General features: G+C 42.5%; 1 protein-coding gene across 2 annotated transcripts; it reads left to right on the top strand.

The window, feature by feature from the left end:
• The first annotated feature begins 4423 nt into the window (after nt 1-4423).
• Nucleotides 4424-20795, top strand: LOC147176923 (uncharacterized). Of its 2 annotated transcripts, none has more exons than XM_086070519.1 (5): nt 4424-4566; nt 14094-15686; nt 17594-17785; nt 17851-18022; nt 19017-20795. In XM_086070519.1, exons 2-5 carry the CDS (start codon nt 14136-14138, stop codon nt 19196-19198), a joined length of 2097 nt encoding a protein of 698 aa, XP_085926645.1. In that variant the 5' UTR covers nt 4424-4566; nt 14094-14135; the 3' UTR covers nt 19199-20795. The 2 variants fall into 2 exon arrangements, with proteins under 2 accessions (XP_085926645.1, XP_085926644.1); XM_086070518.1 differs by lacking the exon at nt 4424-4566 and adding an exon at nt 12149-12350.
• Nucleotides 20796-21400: the final 605 nt, after the last annotated feature.

Raw genomic sequence — 21400 nt, forward strand, 5'->3', positions numbered from 1 at the left:
CATTTAACACCGTGAACTCCTGACGAGACCAAACCTGAGCCTTGTAGCCTTAAATAGACACACTGCTTTGAGAAGCTGAGTCAAGTAGGCAAGGGATGCCCTTGGTGTTAATTGATGGTCTCTTCCAAAGAGGTGAGAATAACCTCACCTTCATCGAAACCCTTTTCTCCCACTGCGAACCCGCTGTGGTATTCACATTGCTGCCAGAGTTCACACATCTCTGCTACAATCCTGGGACGAACCGTGTTTGCTGCGGTGTCTTTGGATTTCCGTGTGTGGATATGCTCCACACATACTAATGTAAAATATGACTGCAATGTCATGTAGCAGAGCGTAACCATTAGTCAAGGCCAAAGAATCGGAATTCAAAGCAGCAGCAAATTATACCAATGATGTTATCTTCTTATACATATGCGTGAATTTTGCCTTTGAAATTCATGTGCCACTGGGAAATAAGATAAATATAGTTAGACTGTGTTAATAGAAGTCATGGCTCTATGTTCGTGCGCAGTGCAAGACTGGTGTAAAACTGCACGGGTAAGTGAGACTTGGTTTCTGTATTTTACGAATGGTTGTTTAAATTTCGACAAAGGGGAAATAAATCACACTCCATGCATTTTTATCCATATGTATATTTGAACCAGTGTTATTAACTACCAAAGCAACCAACCAACCAAAAACTTAATCAATCAATCAACAAGTAACTAACCAACCAACCACCTACCTGACCAACCAATCAGTCAACTAATATAACCAACCAACATATCGACCAACCCACTGACCGACCAACTAACTAATCAACCAAACAAAAACACACAGTCAACCATTCAACAACTAACTGTAACTAACCAACCACCTACCAACCAATTAATTACCAAACCCACCAACCAACTAACCACCAACTTCCTTACCATCTGAGCAACCAACAGGCAGGTGTAAAAAAAAATTGACAAACAATTACTAGTAAGCTGACACACTAAATGTTTTGTTTCATCATATAACATGGAAATATAAATAGCAATGTCTGGAGAAGTGCAAACAAAGTGGAAGATAACGGGATAAATTGTGTGTCACAACCATTAGTTGCCAGTCACACCAACTAGTCAAAAAGCAAATTGCTGTCCAGAAAAGTCTTCAAGCTCTTCTCCTCATGAATACTGCACATGGGCTGCTCTGATAAAACTGCTGCTATGTCAACAAGCAATTTATTTGGGGGAATTGCCATTGTCTACCAGAATGCACTTTTGTGACATTCAGACAGGTAGACCACTATCTATTAAATATCGCATATACAACTATCTTAGGTCACGTGTATCGTCAACTCACATGCGTGTCATTTCTATGAGGAGGTGCCTCCAGTTATAAAAAAGTACTGTATGTTTTCCTCACCATCGCACTGTAAGAGCTATGATGTAAGCAAACGGAACCAATTTTAACATATGAAATTGAATTTCCGCCCTTGTGCGAGCTACCACGCACAGCTGCACAGGAACGTGCGTGCAGTACATAGAGACAAAAAAAAGAAGCAAAAAATAATGTTTCTTTTTTTTTTTCTTGGAAGGAGAGTTTTATGTAATCTCATGCTGCCTTCTCTGGAGATGTGTTTTGAATTTGAACGTGAACTTGAGCTGCCCCAACACGCCCTGTATGTACATCTCTGCAAAGCACTGTGAGCTGTCAAGAGCGCCATGAGCTCATGCTGTTACGCCCAACCAAAACAAAACGTGGATCCAACGAAAAACAGAGTAGATACTACAGTTGCATGTCCCTCCCTCTATTGTAGTTACTAATTGGTGTGGGTAATTAAAGAAAACCACGTTTGCTAAGCAACTTGGGGTGTGTGTGTGTGGGGGGGGGGGGGTATAATGGGGGTTGTGGAGGTATGCCCAAACCATCTATCTTTTTACCTCCTACCTGCCTAGCTAGCTACCTAGCTAACTAGCTATCTAGACTGCTAACTGGCTAAATTGATGTAGCCGACTAGTCATATGGAGTTAGTCAAAAGAAATAATATGTAGGCAAAAATCACAGCATCGTTGGGAATCGTTGAGCAGCATTTGCTTTTGAGTTTGTTTGTAGCCTTTATAAGCTGGATAAGCTATAAGTGTAAACCATTATGAGCTGTAAAAATAATACATTTAAAAAGCAATAAAATATCTGGGAAAAAATCAACATTGTAAGGATTCCTCAAGAAGGATTTGTTTTTGTTTTTCTCGTTTTGTTTTGTTCATAACACATCACAGCTAGTCACAGTTGCTAGCTGTACATGCTATTTGGAATTATATGTAAGTGCATGACAGCAAATCAGACTAGGAACTGTTCAAATGTATTAAAACGACAATAATATGGTCACAAAAATCATAACATTGCCTGAAATTGTCATGCCGAATTCACTTTTTGGTTTGGTAGTAGTAGCATTCCCTTACTAGCTGCACTTGCTCACGTGCTTTTTGGAATTAGTCAGACTTTATAGGCTTAACAGTACATCTGCTATGTGTATGATTATTTTTTTTTAAACAAGTCTACATGATGACACAACAGGTAAATGTAGTCTGAGGGGCCTACGGCTAATTCTGCCCTCTTCGTCCTCTCGCACTGCTTCTCATTGCCTGCTTCTCATTGACTGTTACGCAACATGCTTCTCATCCTCACAACCAGATGTCGACAGCACAGTGGAAGGACAACCTAATATTTACTGGTAGATCGTCTCTGAAGTGGGGCTGCACATATTCAAAATTTTAGCATCCGAACCTATTTTTAGAAATGTGCGAGATGTCATGTGACGTGGACGAAATCGCCATGTGTTTACTGCTCCTCGCGATGGCCAATACCACACATACTGTATGTCCACCAAAAATGGCACATCTTCTCCCAAACCAGATGTAGTTGTAGTACCATGACTTTCCTGTGAGAGGCAGAACGGTGACACGGGGCAAAGAAAGTAATAGAAGAAATTGAGCTAGCTATCAATGCATAGTTTTGCTTACTTCTGTTCTGCCCAACGCAAGCACCAACTAAATGGTCCTTAAGACACTGATGAAATGATGATTCTATCCTATGAGTCCACATGTTCGGAAGCAATAATAACCTAAGGGCTGATCATTTTGTTATTTTATTGACTTCAAATCTGTCCACTATATGAGAAAATAAATTTGCCTTTTTCAACAAATATTAGTTTGAATGAGCATCCTAAAAACTTCACATGTACTCCACCCGATTCTGGGCTATCCTCTGAGGCCACTCTTGCTATCACATTGTGCACATTTTACTTGTTTATTCTCCTACTTAACAATCCAAAGTAAATATGCTGAAGACCATCTTGCCTGAAGGTGAACCCATTGACCACAAAAACGTTTGATGAACTGCTGAGATTCTGGATAACGATAAACCCAAAACTCTCAGAATATAATAGGGACAGTATCCCTCACCATCAATAGAAAACTAATGAAGGGATGCTAATCACAATGAGGCCGCACTGAGACGTACTGAACTTGAGGCACCTTTGGTTAAAGCTAAACATGAGCTGTTGATGCCCTCTAGCGTCAAATTTGGCGATGTCTGTATTTCAATCTTGGCTCGGGCCCTTCCTCTGTGGTGGTTGTTCTCTGCGGAGAGGGCTAAATCTGAGAGTTTCCAAGAGGCAGGCAAGAAACATGAAGAAGTTAAAGACTTTCTGTAAAGAGCATGCACGTGCGTGTGTGTATATTACTATAATAAAATGCACTCAGTCAAAACAGGACGGATTTCACCCAACAATTCAAATTAGGCATACTGCTCTGTGTATATATATATAAAAAGAAGTGCACATGTAGCTATTAAATGCACCTAACAGCGATAAATGACCAATACATTATTTTTTTTTTTAATAAACGTGCAAAATTAAAAAGTGTACACTGACCTTTTGACTAAACACTAAAACTAACACGAGCAAAATATAACCTGTTTTAACAGTCACTGTCTTTTTTTTAAATGGGAAAGATTGGCTGATCTTGTTAATTCGTGCAAAGTGACTCTTTCACACATAAAAACACTAAATTATAATGATAGACATTTTATGTTATTCTATGTACTGTGATTTAATTATACGCAGGCTGGACATCGCTCCAAGAGGAGAAAGGACGCCATCTTGTGGAACACCCGAGGTATCACAAATGACGTCAAATCGTAAACATCACAAATAAATTGCAAATAAATGTAACTCTGGCTGCCATTTAACATTATTTACAAAACGCTATAATTTAATTTATATAATCTAAAAACACATTGACGCCTATTTAAGTATCACACTACCGTGCAAATAATGTGAGCGTAATTAAAAAGCAGCTAAATCTGCAGTTTGTGTTCACGGCTACAAACGTAGTAGAAAAATGACATTTATTGCCGGGATGCTGATTTAGTGTCGAGAAAGGAGGAAGCGCTCTTGTTTATTCATCACGCCAGCTCCTCTCCCCTCCTTCTCTTCCTTTCCTCCCTCCCCTCCTGCTTCACACAAACGGCTGCCGTCCTTCGTTCCGCTCAAAAAACACCACCAGTCTCGTCGCCACCATAAACCCGTTTTGGAACCAGGTGAGTCGCCATGTTTACGTGTTATCTTCCGCCCGGACATAGAGACGAGGCGTAATAAAGTGTTTGCTCGGACTGCTTCAACGGTTAACTTGGTTCGATTTCGCGCTCAGGGGTTGACCACCACATCTCTTCCGCAGTCGCTTCTTTTTGTTTTTGTGCCACAAGCAAGCGGCGTAGCTGAACCACACTATGCAAAATGGGGTTTTGATTGCATTTTGGTTGTACTTGTTTACGTTGTGCCGTGCCAAAAACAGACTCAGACGAGTTTAGAGAGCGCGGTGGACGAGCCGCATGCTGGAGCAGGAGCCGGGGCTACCAGGCCACATTAGCCCGACTCTGCCCATCCCTGCCCCACACAACACGGGGATGCCTACTAACACGCAAGGCCCCGTTCTGTGCGAACTTTATGCTTTATTGATTTCTTTACTTTTGTTGTAGGGAATGTTCGATGACTAATTTCATTTAAAAGTGTGCTTTTCGAGACACTGGGGCTTGACAGTGGGGTCGTACCAATCACTTTTGTGCACTTGACTTTGTTCTTTTATCCTGGAACAGACAGAAATACAATTTAGTCCGATATTTAGCATGATAGGTTACAGAAGTGTATTGTATCTTAAGGACATTGTTGCCTTTCACCTGCAAAGTACAGGGGTTCACAGTCCTGACATTTCTGGTCTTGGGGTTCCAAACTAGTTTGCTGCCATGCTTACTGTTTCCATTTGATTATTATTATTATTTTTTTTATATAAGATCTAGAAGTGGAATACCCTGTCCTACTCTAATTAAGAGCGAACTGTACTGCTGTGCCTCATTAGTGTGGGTTAGTCATAAAATGCAGGCTGTTCTGACTAGCTACAAATTTGGGTAACATCGCCATTAAAGCAAAGGAAACCTATCGTAAACAAGGTCCAACTGCACCAGCCTTCATCCAGATTCGCTACCACGCCAACAAACGACCTAGGGTCTTCTGTATTTCAGTCTTTGTTAGGATATATTTTATCCGAAGGAGACTGGGGGCAGCAAGAAATCGGAACGGTGACAGGATATACCAATGTTAGCATTTGTGTTTTTCCCCCATCGTTTGTCATGTAACATGGTGGCAGCTCAGCATGATGACCAGTGGGGGTGGGAATCTTTGAATGTCTCACGATTCGATTCCGATTTTTGGGTCTGTGATACAATTCAGAATCGATTGAGAACGATTTTTTGATTCAAAATGATTTGATTGACAATGATTTTTGCTTCAATCTATAGTTGTTCAAGGAATTGTAATAATCTACTCCAGTCTAACTCGCTTATGCTAATTAGCGCGCTACTCGTGGCACTTTTATCACTCAAAAGAATGGCTCCACACTGCAAAAAAAGCAACTTTTATTGGAATAACTTGATCGTGACTTTTTCCTTCTACTTTCTAATATGGCTACAACTTAACAGTGTATTAGACCGCGTGGAACCACTCTGCCCCTCAGTGGCCAAATTGGGTACAACATGAACAGCGCTTCAAATAAAGGCACACACAGACAAAGGCAAGACAGTTTAAAATAATTTAAATAAAATCGATTTTAGGACATTTAAAATCGATTCAGAATCGTACTAAATGAGAATCAAATTTTTTTTGGGGGCACACCCCTAATGACCAGGTACTGGAAATTGGGTAGGTACTGTGCAGTGGAAATTGGCATAGACTCCTATTGTACTCAAATGTTAAGGTATGATTTACACTAATTGATAAATTCCTGTGCATAACACGGCACAGCATTATTTGAGATGCGTGAGCATTGTGTGTAGTAATACTTGACTTCTCGAATTGACGCCTAAAAGTGACTGTTGCTTTAGCTTTAATGTGGTTGAGTGAAGGAATTTGCATTTACATACCAGCCAACCTATTATGTAGAACTACAATGCATTCAGAAAAGAAGAACATTTTTCAAATTAGGCCTAATTATCAGTATTTGAGCACACTGTTTAGTGCTATGCTTGTAACAAAGTGGCTGCTGCGAAACAAAAGTACACTGTTTCTTCTTCTTCCTCCTGTCTGTCTATGAGTCATGGATGGATGGATATTAAAATGTCACTCTGGTATCGGCACAGTGCAGATGTTCCTTATTACTGCACATTTTGTACTGGTTGCCAAAGTGACCCATTTTGGAAGCCACTTTGACTTTCATCCTCTATCATTGCCCAAAGGGAAGCCGGGGGCGTCAGCAACTGTCGCTCACAGTGGAACCAGTGGTCAGGAAGCTTGTATTTCACTGCCCCCATTGCGAGTGGTTCTACAGTTTACCAGGCAGCTTGATGCTTTTTCTTTTTCGGGTTCTACGCCAAACCCATTTAAGCGGCTGCAGCTCTGGTTTTCACTTTTCGATGTCCACAATGCTGCAATGCTGCCAAGACTGATGATAACATTAAAGCCTTTTGATGGCTGCTGGCTAAATATTAATTAACTGGCTGCTGTATTAAAAGTGATGCACTGGCTTGTCACGGTGGAACTTAAGCCTCGTTCCCACAAAGTGACACACTTCTCTATTAAGAACACCATTTGACTAAATTTCCTTCAGCAATTATTATTTAAAAAACGAATGCGCAGCAGAGTTGTGCTATAGCGTAGACGTAGCTGAAGACACGTTTGTTTTGTTTTTGTATATTTAACCAGACCATTCTTTATCAGTGTGTGTGAATGTAGCCATGCTAACAAGTTTAGAATAGCTGATGTCGGTGTCAGCACATTGCAGTGCTCTGCTTTGCTGCAGGCAGGGTTAAAAAAAATGGGGGGGGTGGGGGGCTGATGAATCTGGAAGCAGAGAAGCCTAATGTGTCGGGTCTGTGTGTTCCAACCATGCTGAGCGCCCTCTACTATTTAATGAGTGCTTGGGAAGCCCTTAAAGTGAAAGCAAGGCAACAGCAAGCAACTTGGACATAATTGCCTCATTATTAAAAAGACAAAATGTAGGAAAATCCACTAATAATCCAGTTATAGCCTTGCAACTCGGGAAAGCTCACTAAACTAGCGTCATGGTTTTGTTAATGTGATGTGTTTTTTTGCTGGCATGTTTAAAAACTTCAATCACACAGCTAACAAAGAACCAGCAACCTACTGCCAGTACCAGTCTAACCACTATAACTTAACTGTTTTATATGTTGGAAAACCAACCAGTTAAAGAGCTCACCTAACCATTAAAGTTTGACAAACTCAGGTCAAAAGCTAAACAATGGTCAAGAACCAAGCTGCTAACAAGTTAACCAAGAGAGACTCACCAGGCAGCAACAAACCGTTTCACAAGGTCAATAGCAGGTGGCTAGCAGGGGCAACCCGATAACAAGCCCACTAACCAGCTTAGAAGCTCACCAGCAGTAGGCTAACAGGCTAACCAATTTGCTCAAGTTACCATGAAAGTGAATAAGATAACCAGTTTACAGACTGCAAGCTGCAAGTAGTACTTTAGAGCTTAGCTTACACGAGAAACAATCTGCAGCTAACTAGCAAATTAACCAACACACTTGTCAGCTAACTAATAGCAGGATAACGGTTTAATTACCATTGCGCTCAAACTAGTTTACCTGGGTTATTGCAACAACAACAAAAAACTCCATTGAATGATCAATTACAATGATGAGCTACCATGCTAACAAACAACCAAGGGTTTCCTTTATTTCTGACTTGGTTTGGATAATTTTTTATCCAATAAGAGGTTGGAGTTAACCAACCAGCTTAACAAGATAACTGTCAACTTAATCTAAGACCAACCCTACTGACAGTTTAACCAACTAGTTGTGATTGGACTGTTCTTTGACAAAACCTTATTCAGTGTTTTTTGTTTTTTTTTTGGCCTCTGTTCGCCTTGATGACTTGGCCCACTTTGTGCCCTCTTCAATGTAATTTTAGCTTTTGTGTGTGCGCACGTGTGTATGCGCGCACATGTTTGTGTGTGTGTGTGACAGCATGCATTGTGTCTAACGGATTGTTACCAACCCTCGCCCGATTCCATCCCTCTTTTCTGTCGCACTGTTTTTTTTTATCGTCTGCCAAGGCATCTGTAGTAACAGTAAATTTTGTTTTGACTGACACCTACACAGCCATTAGTGAAGTTTCCTTCATCATGTTTCCATTTTGATGCAGTTGGATGGAATGATGAGCTATTGTAATTGGTGGCTTGTTTGTTTGTTTAAATGAAAAAGCGATGCATTGACTGATGAATTCTGCCATGGTGGTAAACTTTGTAGTTGTGCGTGTTAGAAGATAGCACACAAAATACCTTTTGTGGAGAGAATAACTCGTTTAATTGTGGATCCAGGTCAAGGTAAAGAAGAGAAAAAAAAAGATGATGAGCATGGGCTTCATCTTTGCTTAGCAGTTTGCCACTTCAGAATGAGCATTACTGCCACCTCCAGGACTGGAATGGAACAGTAATTAATTTTGTTCTTACATTTGTGAAATGGATACGCCATGTGTAACTAGGGATGGCAATACATTGTTTTTGTATGTTTTTAGCATAACACGGTTGGTTGCCATGTTTGCAGTCTGTGCTTCCCATTGTGTAACGCAGCAAGTTTTGTTGCTGTGGGCTGCGGCAATGGTACAGAACTTTGTCTAGAGGAGACTGATGGAAGCAAGAAAAGGAAACATTGCAGCAAAGCCAGGGGAGTTTGTGAAGTGCACCAGCGCTGTGTACGGTAAACTAATGTGAGTAACCTGCTCACGGTGAGTGTGCTCGGCAACTCTGCACCCATATGGCATCGCGTAGCCACACTTGTATCCCCAGCTGACCTGAAATTTAAAATAGGACTGCCTGGTACCACCCGCATTGAGCCGAGTCGCCACTGTGTAAAAAAATTAATTAATCCTGAAATTGTAAAGTTTGTTTATTGAAGGTCATTGACCCCAAAATTCAGTTGAAGTACACTTGCATGCCCGATTGTACTTAGTTGTTTTTTTTAAATGAGTGTAGCTTTGGTAAATGGTAAACTGTGACAGGCAGTGGTCATCAAAACCAGACAATTATTTTGCTCTCTGTTGGACCTCTGAGATTGTGCAAGTGTACCTAATGTTGTGACCAGTGAAGGTCTTTGAACACATGGCACTGAATGGCACTCCAGCCTGGTGGTGACAGGTGACACATGCTTAATTGAAGAAACACCCAAACCAACAATGTTCTCCCCTTTTTCTCCCTTCACTGCAGCCATGTTTTTGTGAGGCTTTGCTTTGTGCTCGCTCTCTCGCTCTCTCTCCCCCCTCCTCTGTTTTTCTCTCCCATCCCCCTCTTTTCGGCTCCCTTCTCTTTCGTTTCTCCCCTCCTCTCTCGCTCCATTACCATCATGTCACCCTTCTCTCCTACACTACACTCCTTCTCCAATCTCCCTCCCTCCTTCCTTTTTTTTCTCCTTCCCCTCCATCCTCCCTTCCCCCACTTCCGTCTCTTTCTCTTTTTCTCTCTCTCTCTCTCTCTCTCTCTCTCTCTCTCTCTCTCTCTCTCTCTCTCTCTTCCTCCCTCCCGCCCCTGTTCACTTTATCTCCTCCCCCGCCAGTCCCTCTTTCATTCCGTGCAATCATCTGTTCTCTTCCCCTGCTTCCGCTATTGTGCCCCCATTTTGTCCTCTGCAGCCTTCCTCCATGTTCTCTCTATCCTGTTGTTTATTGCACCCCCACCCACCGCCACTGCAATGTGTGACATTCAAAATCCAAACTTTGACGAATGCAAAGATTCAGATTTCAGACACAATGTTGAGCGGTTTTGTGCATATCTGTCACCTTATTTAACCCTCCAGTCACCTGTGCCATGGTCAAATCTGCCCGGTGTTTGCATATCCCCTCAACAAGTGGCTAGAGCAAAACACAATGGAAGCATTATGAGAATGAGACTATCCAGCGTCTTTTAAAAGAGGTTTTGAATGTATAAATAGTACATTTGCTTCCCCCAAAAAGTTATGTAACACTAAAAATTAAGACCTCAGCTCACTGTTGGTAGTTTGATTAATTTAACAAATAATTCTATTCTATTTTTTTATTATTATTGTCAAATGTTTCTAAAACATTATTGTCATTTTTATGAATGAGTTTTAGTGTTGTAACATTATTTAATTTCTTAATCATATTGCCTTATTAAATGTCCTGATTTGGCATTGGTGACATTCTCATCATGTAATAAAAGTCATGCAAAAAGATAAGCACAATATTATTCCCACTTGACTATTTTTAATCCACATCACTTCACAAGCTGCTTGCATGTGTAAAACCCTCATGGCAAAAAAAAAAAAAAAAAAGAGGCAGTGCCTCACATTCACACTAGATTTTGTGTGTGAAAAAAATACCATTTGACCTTTAGACTGTATCTCCTCAAATCAATGACATTGTGCCTAATTTAATTGCCAGGTGCATTGTGTGCTTCACCAGTGTTGTTCCCACGGGCACCAGCTATCCCCCAGGGACCAAATGAGTAAGCCTGTGGGCCTGTACACAGTTTTTGTCTATGTATTATTGTTTTATGGGACATATTAATCTGTTGAAGACGTTGCATTGCCGCCGCTGGTATGAATCTATTAAGGCTAGCGGCAATCAAGCTAGCCAAAGCTAGCGACATGAAGCTAACCCCGATTCATGCTCTTTTTATCCGGGGTTGTTCCTGTGATAAAAGTCATTCAGTCCGAAACGAAACATTCACTTTTGTGCATTTTGTTTGTTCGCTCGGGCCAGTGTCTGAAAGTGGGTAGTGGCTCGACAGCAGCGTACATGCCATCAGGCCACCAATAATGTCAAACCCTGCGTATAATAAACAATTGAATGACGCCTGGTAGGAATGACTCTACTCAAATCTGATAAGAAGAGTGTAACATTTTTGCGAGGTTGCTTCTGAAGGGAATGCCGAGTCATCAGTTGTGTAAATGTGTTTTTTTTTCTGAGAGGGATCAGCAATGTGACGTGAACATGGCCCGCCAGTAAGGACGCTGCGTGATTAAAGTGTCTGCTGTACAGAGAGTGAGAGATGTTCTGAGGTCTCGAGGCCTAAAATGTCAAGCTTGAACCTGCATGAACTACATTCCCAAACAAGGTTTAGAGCTGATCTTGAGGGGCTTCACATGGCCCGATTTTCTTTTCTTTTCTTTTTTTTACCAACCTGATCTATGGAAGCCTTGGTGCACCTCATTAGATTGTACCTAATTAAGTGTCCAGTTAGTGTCTCACAGCTTGTTAGTTTGAAGCTCTCATCACTGGCAGTATAAACACAAACCTCTCAGCGTACACTTGGCGCTAGTTAGCAGTTTTAACATCTTTTTCTTTCCTCTCTGCCTTATTTGGATGACATTTGGTGATCATGAATTTAGGTGTGATGGCAGGAGTCTTCCCTTTCTTTTTTTTCTTTTCCTTCTACCACATCCTGCTCCCCTCCTCCCGTCTCCCACTCGCTTCCTCTCCCCTCCCTCTGTCTTCCCCCCCCCCCCTCTCCTTCATCCTTCATTCGCTCTTCCACATGTCAGTCACCTGACAGGATATCCCGCGCTCCCATTTGTCTCCTCCCAACACATTTCCACACTGATGCATGATGGATGCTCACAATACAGAAGATGTGCCTCGGCCAGCATTTGTGAGGCTTCAGTTTGACTTTTTGTTCGGTTTTTAAACACGGCAGGCTGGTTTGTTTGGCCGGGATGAAGTGAGGCAGGCCGAAGCAGGTCCCGCCTCCCGTTTGCGCCGGCGTATAAATAACGAGCGAGTCTCATCTGACTCGGTACTCTTGCTCTCAGGGATGAGGTCCTTAAAGCACCTGAAGCCTCACAGCAGAAGAAATGTGGTGAGTTTGCAGTGGCTTGATTAATGGTTGCTTTTCTTTCCTGGGGTGCTTTCAAAGTTGGGTCCAATTGGTCCTCAAGCAGGGCTTTCTTTCAGTCTGCTTGTTGTTTTTTGTCTTTATCTTCCTCTTCCTTGACTGTCTCGTAGCATATCTTTCTTCCTCCTGTAGTGTGGCTCTCATCCTCTTCTCTTCCCTCACTCACTCCGCCCTTCCCCCTTCTCTCTCCTGTCTTTTTTCTTCCCCCTGTCTGCTTCCATCTTTCCTCTCCATCTATTTTGTTTTGTTACATTTTTTTTTGTCTTTGTTTTTATCTTAATCTCCCTTCCTAAATTCCTGCCCTCATATGCTGCTTGTTGATTAGTGTAGCTCGGCGGGTCATCTAATCCCTCTCCACACACAACAGTACACATGGCAAACATGCCGGATCAGGGATGGGGTCTCAGTTGGAAGATTGGCTAGTTTTAGTGGTAGTACCGTCTATTTATAGTGGCAATCCTGTCACGTATTGGTGCTAGAACAAATATCTACTGTGGTGCATGCATTCTTATCATTGACTTGAGTGAGCCTGAGTTTGTTTTCACCTCTACCAAATGCAAAAACTGTGATAGGATTACACCAAAACTAGAGTAAACCTTCTTCCTGTTGACATCTTTGTGACAAATGTGCAATATGTCCACACTATTCAGCGCATGCTTTCAGTTGAGCTGAACAGATGAATTATGATACAGGAAGTCCTTGGTTCCATTCCTGTGACACTGACATTAGCCATCCATCCATTTGCTATAGCGCGCCCCTTTGCACTCAGTTGTATGGGAGTCTATCCCAACTGTCTTTGGGGAACAGGAGGGGTGCACCCTGTACTGTTTTCCAGTTACTCTCTAGGGCAAAGACAAGAACTACGATTGGATCTAAAAAATCTATTTATTGATAACCACATAATATTTCCTTGACTTTTGTAAAACTTTGTAGACAATTTTTTCCCCAATAACTTAAAAAAACCATCTGGAAAATTTATTTTCAATTTCTGTAAATTTGTATACATTCTGTGAATGAAATTAGTCAATCACCTTAACTGATTTGAATTGTCTTCAATTTCCGAGTAGGTGAGGGAGAACCAGTAAAGGGGGGTGGCGGGACCAAGGCTGGATCAGGATTTTTAACAGTTTTTTGGTTCATGCTTTCAAAGTGGAAGACGAGTGCGGAATTATTCCACTGCACATGAAGAAGTACCGTATTTTTTTTTTTTGCAAACACAACAAATTTCCACCATGTACGATCCGCTGCCTGTGGACAGGGTTCCTCTTTTGGCCAACTTGTGCAAATGTTACCTGGCTGACTCTGCGGCAAACACACAGAGCAAGATTTAATTTTTTTTCCTCTGGCCATGCAATTTCAGTTTAAGTTGACCTTTGCCGTTGAATATGGATTTTTTTCTCCTGTAATTTTTACTAAAGCCCGTATCCTACTGACGGACATGTTTTTTCTTGTCGCAAGCAAATTTTTAACATGTATTATCTATATTTTTTTATTAATCTAAACTGTGTTTTATCCAGCAAAAAATCTGATTCAGCCTAAAAAGTAATCCATATCGGTCAGACCCTAAAAACGGTAACAAAAAAATAATTTCTTACTTTTTATACTCGTGTGGTTTGCTTGCATACTGAAAGGGGCGCAAATTACTTCATTGCACATTGTAACCGCAAAACTGTCATGACTGACGCATCTGTGTCTGTGTGATTCCAGGAGGAGGCGAGCCGGCGCCTGGGTAGATGTGAGCCCAAGGTAATGGCCAGGCTGGTGGACACAGGCACACAAACAGATCCAGTAGTAGTGCTGTCCTTGGCCCAGGCTGCCGTGCTAGGTCTCATTTCCCAGAATGAAGTCTTCGGCGCGACCATCGCTCCCAACGGCTTCTACACCGGCGAGCCCAAAGAGTCGCCTGCGCCGCCAGTAGAAGGAGTGGACTACGAGTACGCCGACCAGCTCATCGGCGCCAACGGAGATTACCTCGGCGACAACTTGGCGGAGGACGGACAAATGCAACCCAGCTGCAGTCAGAGAAGGTGGCAGCAAGGGCCACCTCAGCACCCTGACGTGAAAATGGTGGTGCCCGATCGCCACGTCCTCCAAGGCGGGGACGTGAACGTGTCTCACATCAAAGGGGAAGTGGTGAACTCTGTCATGGCCTCATGCGTCCACATGCTTAACAATATGGCTCCCAGGGGTGGGTTGGTTCAAGTGGACCCGGCCACCCTGAGAGGAACCAACAAGAACTGTTCCGAGTGTGAGCGGGAAGCCTCCAACGAGCAGCAAGCCACCACCCACGTCCACCCGCCTCCTCCCACCCAAGTGGCCCACCGAGGAGCCGAGCACAGAGGACTGCAGGGCCAGCGCCCCCTGGTGGGCCACGGTCGAGGAGTCGGCGAGGGTGAGGAGGAGGTAGATCACCAGGGCAACAACATGATGAAGCCCAACCAGCAAGATGAAGCCATCAGCAGCTACTTCCAGACAAGCGAAGTGGGCAGCTACGACTCGGGGGAAATGTCCATGGGGACCGAGTACGAAGACGGCAGCCAAAACATGATGTGGGCAGACGGCGGCGGTGGCGGCGGCGGCAGCGCCGCCGGAGGTGCGCAGCACCAGCAACCTCAACCTCCGCAGCCCCCCCGGCGACACGGCGGCCGCAGAGTGGACCGCCTGGACATCAACATCCAGATCGACGAGTCGTACTGCGTGGACGTGGGCGACGGCCTGAAGCGCTGGAAGTGCCGCATGTGCGACAAGTCGTACACGTCCAAGTACAACCTGGTCACGCACATCTTAGGCCACAACGGCATCAAGCCGCACGCCTGCCCCCACTGCGGCAAGCTCTTCAAGCAGCCCAGCCACCTCCAGACGCACCTGCTGACCCACCAGGGCACACGGCCTCACAAGTGCACCGTGTGCAAGAAGGGCTTCACGCAGACCAGCCACCTGAAGCGCCACATGCTGCAGCACACAGACGTCAAGCCGTACAGCTGCCGCTTCTGCCGCCGCGGCTTCGCCTACCCCAGCGAGCTGCGGGCGCACGAGGTCAAGCACGAGCGCGGCCGCTGCCACGTCTGCTCGCAGTGCGGCCTGGAGTTCCCCACCTACGCCCACCTCAAGCGCCACCAGACCAGCCACCAGGGGCCGCACACCTTCCAGTGCACAGAGTGCAACAAGTCCTTTGCCTACCGCAGTCAGCTCCAGAACCACCTGCTGAAGCACCAGAGTCCCAGACCTTACACCTGCTCCCAGTGTGGCTTGGAGTTTATGCAGCTGCACCACCTACGCCAGCACTCGCTCACCCATAAGGTACTCATCTGTGTGTGTGTCAGTCATTGGGTTAACAGGTTGGGTATTCCTGGCTCCTCACCAAGCAAGTACATTGTGGTTTGAATTGGTGGTCCCTCCACGATTCGTAAGTCGTGAAAAGCACAAATCTGCGTGCATATAAAGAACTGTCTATATATACTGTGGATGCATATATATATATACATATATATATATATAAAAATCCACATATCCATGTTCAAATGCCAGTTTTTTTGTGTGATTTTAAAAATGCGAGACCAAGATAAATCATTTTAAAACTTTTTCCACTTTGAATGTGACCTGTTTAACTTAATTGAAAAATGAACTGAAATCTTTTAAAGGGAAAACTGATAAGCGTACAATAACATGCAACAAAAAAGCACACTTGCTCTCTGCAGACAGTGGCTTGTTTTGTTATATGTGACTACAAAAACTTTAAAGGTATTTCAGTGATCTTTAGCGCCATCCAGTGGTCAAAGAATAGCATTACAAGCACGCAAGAGCACGCACACTACGATGGCTCAGAGACCACATTATGCAGCTTACCACCAATTCTTATTTTGCGTGAGCAAAACGAGCATCTTGGCGAGCGACGGTGAAAGACCGAGCAAGCCGGAATTAGCCGGAGTGGCTAGCGGGAGGAGCTAGTAAAAAAAAATAAAAATAAAAAAAGCTTGTGAGAGCAAAGCAGAAAGTGACGGACCCTAATCATAGAAGTTAGTGAGCTATGGAAGGTAAGCTGAGGTGGACCCATTGGGTCCGACACTCGATGCAATACCATCTGGGCTAACAACATTCGCGAAGTTGTCCTTTGGGCATCTGTAGCAGGAAGATGGCAGCGAAACATGGCAGCTCTAGTAAGGTGAGACTACAGTCATGTGATATAATTAGTGATTACTAGACCTACGATTATTTATATATATATATATATATATATATATATATATATATATATATATATATATATATATATAAAATTAAGCGATGCGTGTTTTTTTGCATACTATTGAGATGTCTTGACTTGACATAAAATGAATGAATTATTAGTTCTATGTTTTTCTATTAGATGGCGCTAGGATCACTGAATGTCCCTTTAAAGCAGGGGTGTCCAAACTTTTACCTCTGAGGGCCACATACAGAAAAATCGATGGATGCAAGGGCCACTTTCAAATTTTTCCAGTTTAATTTTATCTAGTATGCCAAAATCAGTCAATCAACATTGCATATTGTTTATATATTAGTGTTGTTTTTTTCTTTAAAAACTGTTGCCTGAACAATTTTAAAGTAAAATCAAAACAAAAACAGCAGTATTGTATCATGTATCATAATATCATGTGATATTTTCACAATTTTGACCTTGACAGCAGATTTTTGCTTGTAAATACAATTTATCTTCACCACAGTGTTATGAATAGAAATGTTGTTACTAGTTTAATTGTTAACGGTTCATTTGTGTATATATAGAAAAGCTCTACAGTACATAAAACAAATTTATTAGTAGCAGATGCCATTTTTAGGATATGCCGTGGGCCGCTAAAATATGGATGACAGGCCACAAATGGCCCCCGGGTTTGGACAGTTTGGACACCAATTTTAAATCACTACTGCCACCTGCGGCCGAAAAATTTAACTGCATATCCCCTTCTTAACGTGCACAATGAGCACATGATTCGCAGACAGAGGGCAGGAATTTCGAACCCGAATCCAGGCTGAAAACTTTTCGCCAGAGGCTTGCAGGAATACCCATTGTGAACAGCTAAGGTGTTAATCTACTAAGTAGAAAATGTTTCAGTCATTAATAAAAAGGGCAATGTTCTGGTCAACCACTATGTGACTGTTGCCTTTCTAAGTCAGCTCATTGTTTCAACCCTACGTGTCAAATGGTCCATTTTTGCGGCTCTTTGCAGGGCATGAAAGGGCACAAGTGCGAAGTGTGCTCACGCGAGTTCACGCTGTCGGCCAACCTCAAGAGACACATGTTGATCCACAACAGCGTGAGGCCCTTCCAGTGTCACGTGTGCTTCAAGAGCTTCATCCAGAAGCAGACGCTCAAGACCCACATGATCGTCCACCTGCCCGTCAAACCCTTCAAATGCAAGGTCGGTACCTGGCGACAGATGACGCAGGTGAGTAACATAGTAACATTTTTGTGCTTTGCTTCCAGGTGTGTGGCAAGTCTTTCAACAGAATGTATAACCTGCTGGGCCACATGCATCTGCACGCTGGCAGTAAACCCTTCAAGTGTCCCTATTGCACCAGCAAGTTCAATCTGAAGGGGAACCTAAGCAGGCACATGAAGGTCAAGCACGGCATGGATGTGTCGCCCGAAGGACGAGGTGAGCCACACGTGCGGGCTTGAACCGACAAGTCCGTGCGTCGAGTTTACTTAAATGACAATTACAGCTTGACGGCAATTGATCGGCAATCTGATGTTTTGGCAGCAAACTTCACAGCGAACGGTGCCTTAAAGCGAAAGTCGACCTTAAGGATTTATTGACAATAATATGTTAAATGTGACCTCACTAGCCTAAACATGACATTCTGATTAATATTACATTTGTGGAATGTGAAGCAAAATCCAGCCATTTTGTATTCATCTCAGGAGGGGGCAACCACTTGCTGTCGACTGAAGATGACATCACAGTTTCTCAGGGCTCAGGCAATGACCAATCACAGCTCACCTGTTTTCTGAAGATGAGCTGTGTATTTGTTTCCGTTTTGCAGCAATTAGCATAATTATTCACATTCCTGTTGAAAACACTGGCTTGTTGCAACATGGCCCTGACTATCTCTTATACTCTGCTGCCACCTGCTGGACGTTTTTTGTAATAACATTGCTTTAAGCAACCTCTTCATGTCAGAAGCTGTATCAAAGCCTTCTGTATGCTCTAGCATAAAACGTAAAAATATGTTTTTGGAAGCGCGAGTATAAAAACACATTTATACGTTTTGGGGTTTGAATGAGTTAAGAATCTTTGGGGGGGTTGACTTCCGCTTTAAGCGTGAAGAAATGTCTTCCTAAAAAGGAGACCGTGAGACAGAGCTGAATGTGATTGGACGAACAAGTCCACAGGGGCGGGGCCAAGGCAACCTGGATTGAAGGGAAAAGTGAAAAAATCTGTGAATGTGCAGAAGTTCACTGGACCTAATACAATATTATAAGCGCTCATTCCATGTTTTTTTATATATATATATATATATATATATATATATATATATATATATATATATATATATATATATATTAGAAAACAAAATTACACAAAAATGGCAGCCATGTCTCATTACTAATCCTAGCTTCTTTTTTTTCTGTCCCCCTCCGTTCCGCAGAAGTACTTGCTAACATGGAGAGCCATGCGGAGTATGAAGGCCAGAACTTCGGCTTCACATCTGACAACAACATGGACAATAGCGGCTCGCAAAACCTCACCAAGCTGACCACAGCCAACATGGACGACATGGAGGAGTACTACAACTTCGGCAAGGACACAAACACCTACGCTACACCCTAAGTGGACAACAGGGTGTGTGTGTATGTGTGTGTGTGTGTGTGGTTTGATAATGACTTTGAGCTGCTCATTTTTGGGACGCCACGGACTCGAACCTTATGTTGTATGTGGATTTGTTATAAAAATGAAAACTGAAAGAAAAAAAATTCCACGTCCATCAGTAACATTTGATGTGATTCATGTCATGCACAAACAATCCTTATTGTCTGGACGGACCAACGGCTGTGTACTCGCACTATATAGTGTATATATAAACACCATGTTGAAAACATAGTCACCACTTATTCTTAGGTTTGAACACACTTAGTTAACATTACAGTTATGTGCACTTCTGTAGACGCATTTCCGCCTCAACTTCCAGGAAGTCGTTCTTGGCGCTTGGAACTGAAAGGATCCAATCATATACAGTTATGTTGACCACGCCCCAAAGGTACCTGGGCCACTCGAAAGTACTAGTCGTCGTCTTCTTCTTTCGGCCCCTGGTACCTAATGAAGGTGATACCGGTAGTTCTTGCACTCCCTGAATGTTTGAGTTCCTGCTGTTGAAATCTGGAAATGAGCCTCTGTTTATTTTTTTATATATATTTTTTATTATTCTTTTTTTCACCTTTTGTATTTTCCTCATTTGGACACCAGTAAGATCTTCCCCCCCTCATGCTTTTTGAGAGCTCCAGGAATCTTTGTGATGTTTGGACTGAAGTCAAGTACTTTCAGCACCTTGTTTTCAATAAGTTAATACGCAAGTTAAGATTGACTTGATTTATCTAACCTTTTATTTGTATTTTTTGGGGAATAATTGAGCAAAAACATCACATGAATATTTTAAGTTTTTTTTCCCCCGCCCTGTTTTCAAGAAAGTGATGTTCATCGGCTGGAGGAATTTCGATTGTTAAAAAGCTCCGGCAATATGATTTCCTTGACTGTAAACTTCTGGCAAACTGCGGTTTGTCTGTTTTCAACAGACAACCAGAAGCGTGTTTGATTGAAAAGCTCCTAAAGGGTCGATTGTGTACATGTTTGAATTTTTTTTGGGTTGCAGGTTAAAAGTGGACTGAAGAAAGTCCTGCTTATATTGCCGATTCTGTTGTGGGGAAGTGTGCTCCCCCTGTCCTGCCATGCAGGTCAGTCAGCTTTGATATGCACACTAAACAACCACAACGAGCGACTACTTCAGTGTTTCCCAACCAATGCACCCGTTTTACATGAGAAAACTCTCATGACATGCCAACAAACAAAAATGTTACCACAAGGATGAATGCTACATAATGGAACACAAATTTTATGTCCTGGCAGAAAAGGCCTGATTAATTTTGTTATAGGAATGGGAACAGGTGCATACACAAGTTTAATGTACCGTCTACTATCTAATAGAAGAGCAATGCATTGTTCTGCCTGTCTTTGTATGTCAATGGCATAGAATTATTTGTACGAGGTGGAATTAACATTTCCTGCAGCTCCCCGATGATCTCTCAAGGAACACGAAGGTGCAATGGCACCGTGGTTGGGAATCACTGGACTAGTTGATGAGGAACTAAAATGTCATGGGAAGGGATTATGGATTATTTAATAATAATAATAATAAAATCTCTAGTTTAATTGACTTGCCTGAATGTCATGTTTAGCAGTTATAGAAGTTATCTGAATTCCACTATAAACATCTGAAAAAATTAGACCCACTATCTTATGTGTGTACTAAGTCAAGTAAATCAGGTTCATCTAAGGAGACATTTAAGAACAAGTGCAAATGCGTTACTGTTTTTATGGCGGTGTTTTCAGAACACATTTGGGCAATGCTCAAAATAAGAAAATGTAGAATACTACAACACTAAAGTAGTGGCGTGTGATCGTGCCGAAGTTTCTTATTGCCGTTCTCAAAAACCGAGCACCCTAACTTGTACATTCAGCCAACTCGAGACCACCCTGTGTGCATTGTAGCGTAACTACCCCTTTCCTTAACAGTACATATTATAGACTAAACCAGCAACTGAATGATAATTTGTGCATTTTCTGCACTGTCAATTTGAAATATCTTTTGTGTAAAGAAATGAGGATATAGTTATTTTCATTTGATTCATCAATATGAAATAATTGACAGATTAATTAATTATTAGTGGGCAACTCTAAAGTTGAAAAATTTGCAGCATGGACTATCACATTTACTTTACTGTATGGGCAGATGCAGCCAAACCGATGAAAACAGTAAAA

Source organism: Leptonotus elevatus, chromosome 3 (genome assembly GCF_054856555.1).
Source record: "Leptonotus elevatus isolate MCC_2025b chromosome 3, RoL_Lele_1.0, whole genome shotgun sequence".
Taxonomy (NCBI): domain Eukaryota; kingdom Metazoa; phylum Chordata; class Actinopteri; order Syngnathiformes; family Syngnathidae; genus Leptonotus; species Leptonotus elevatus.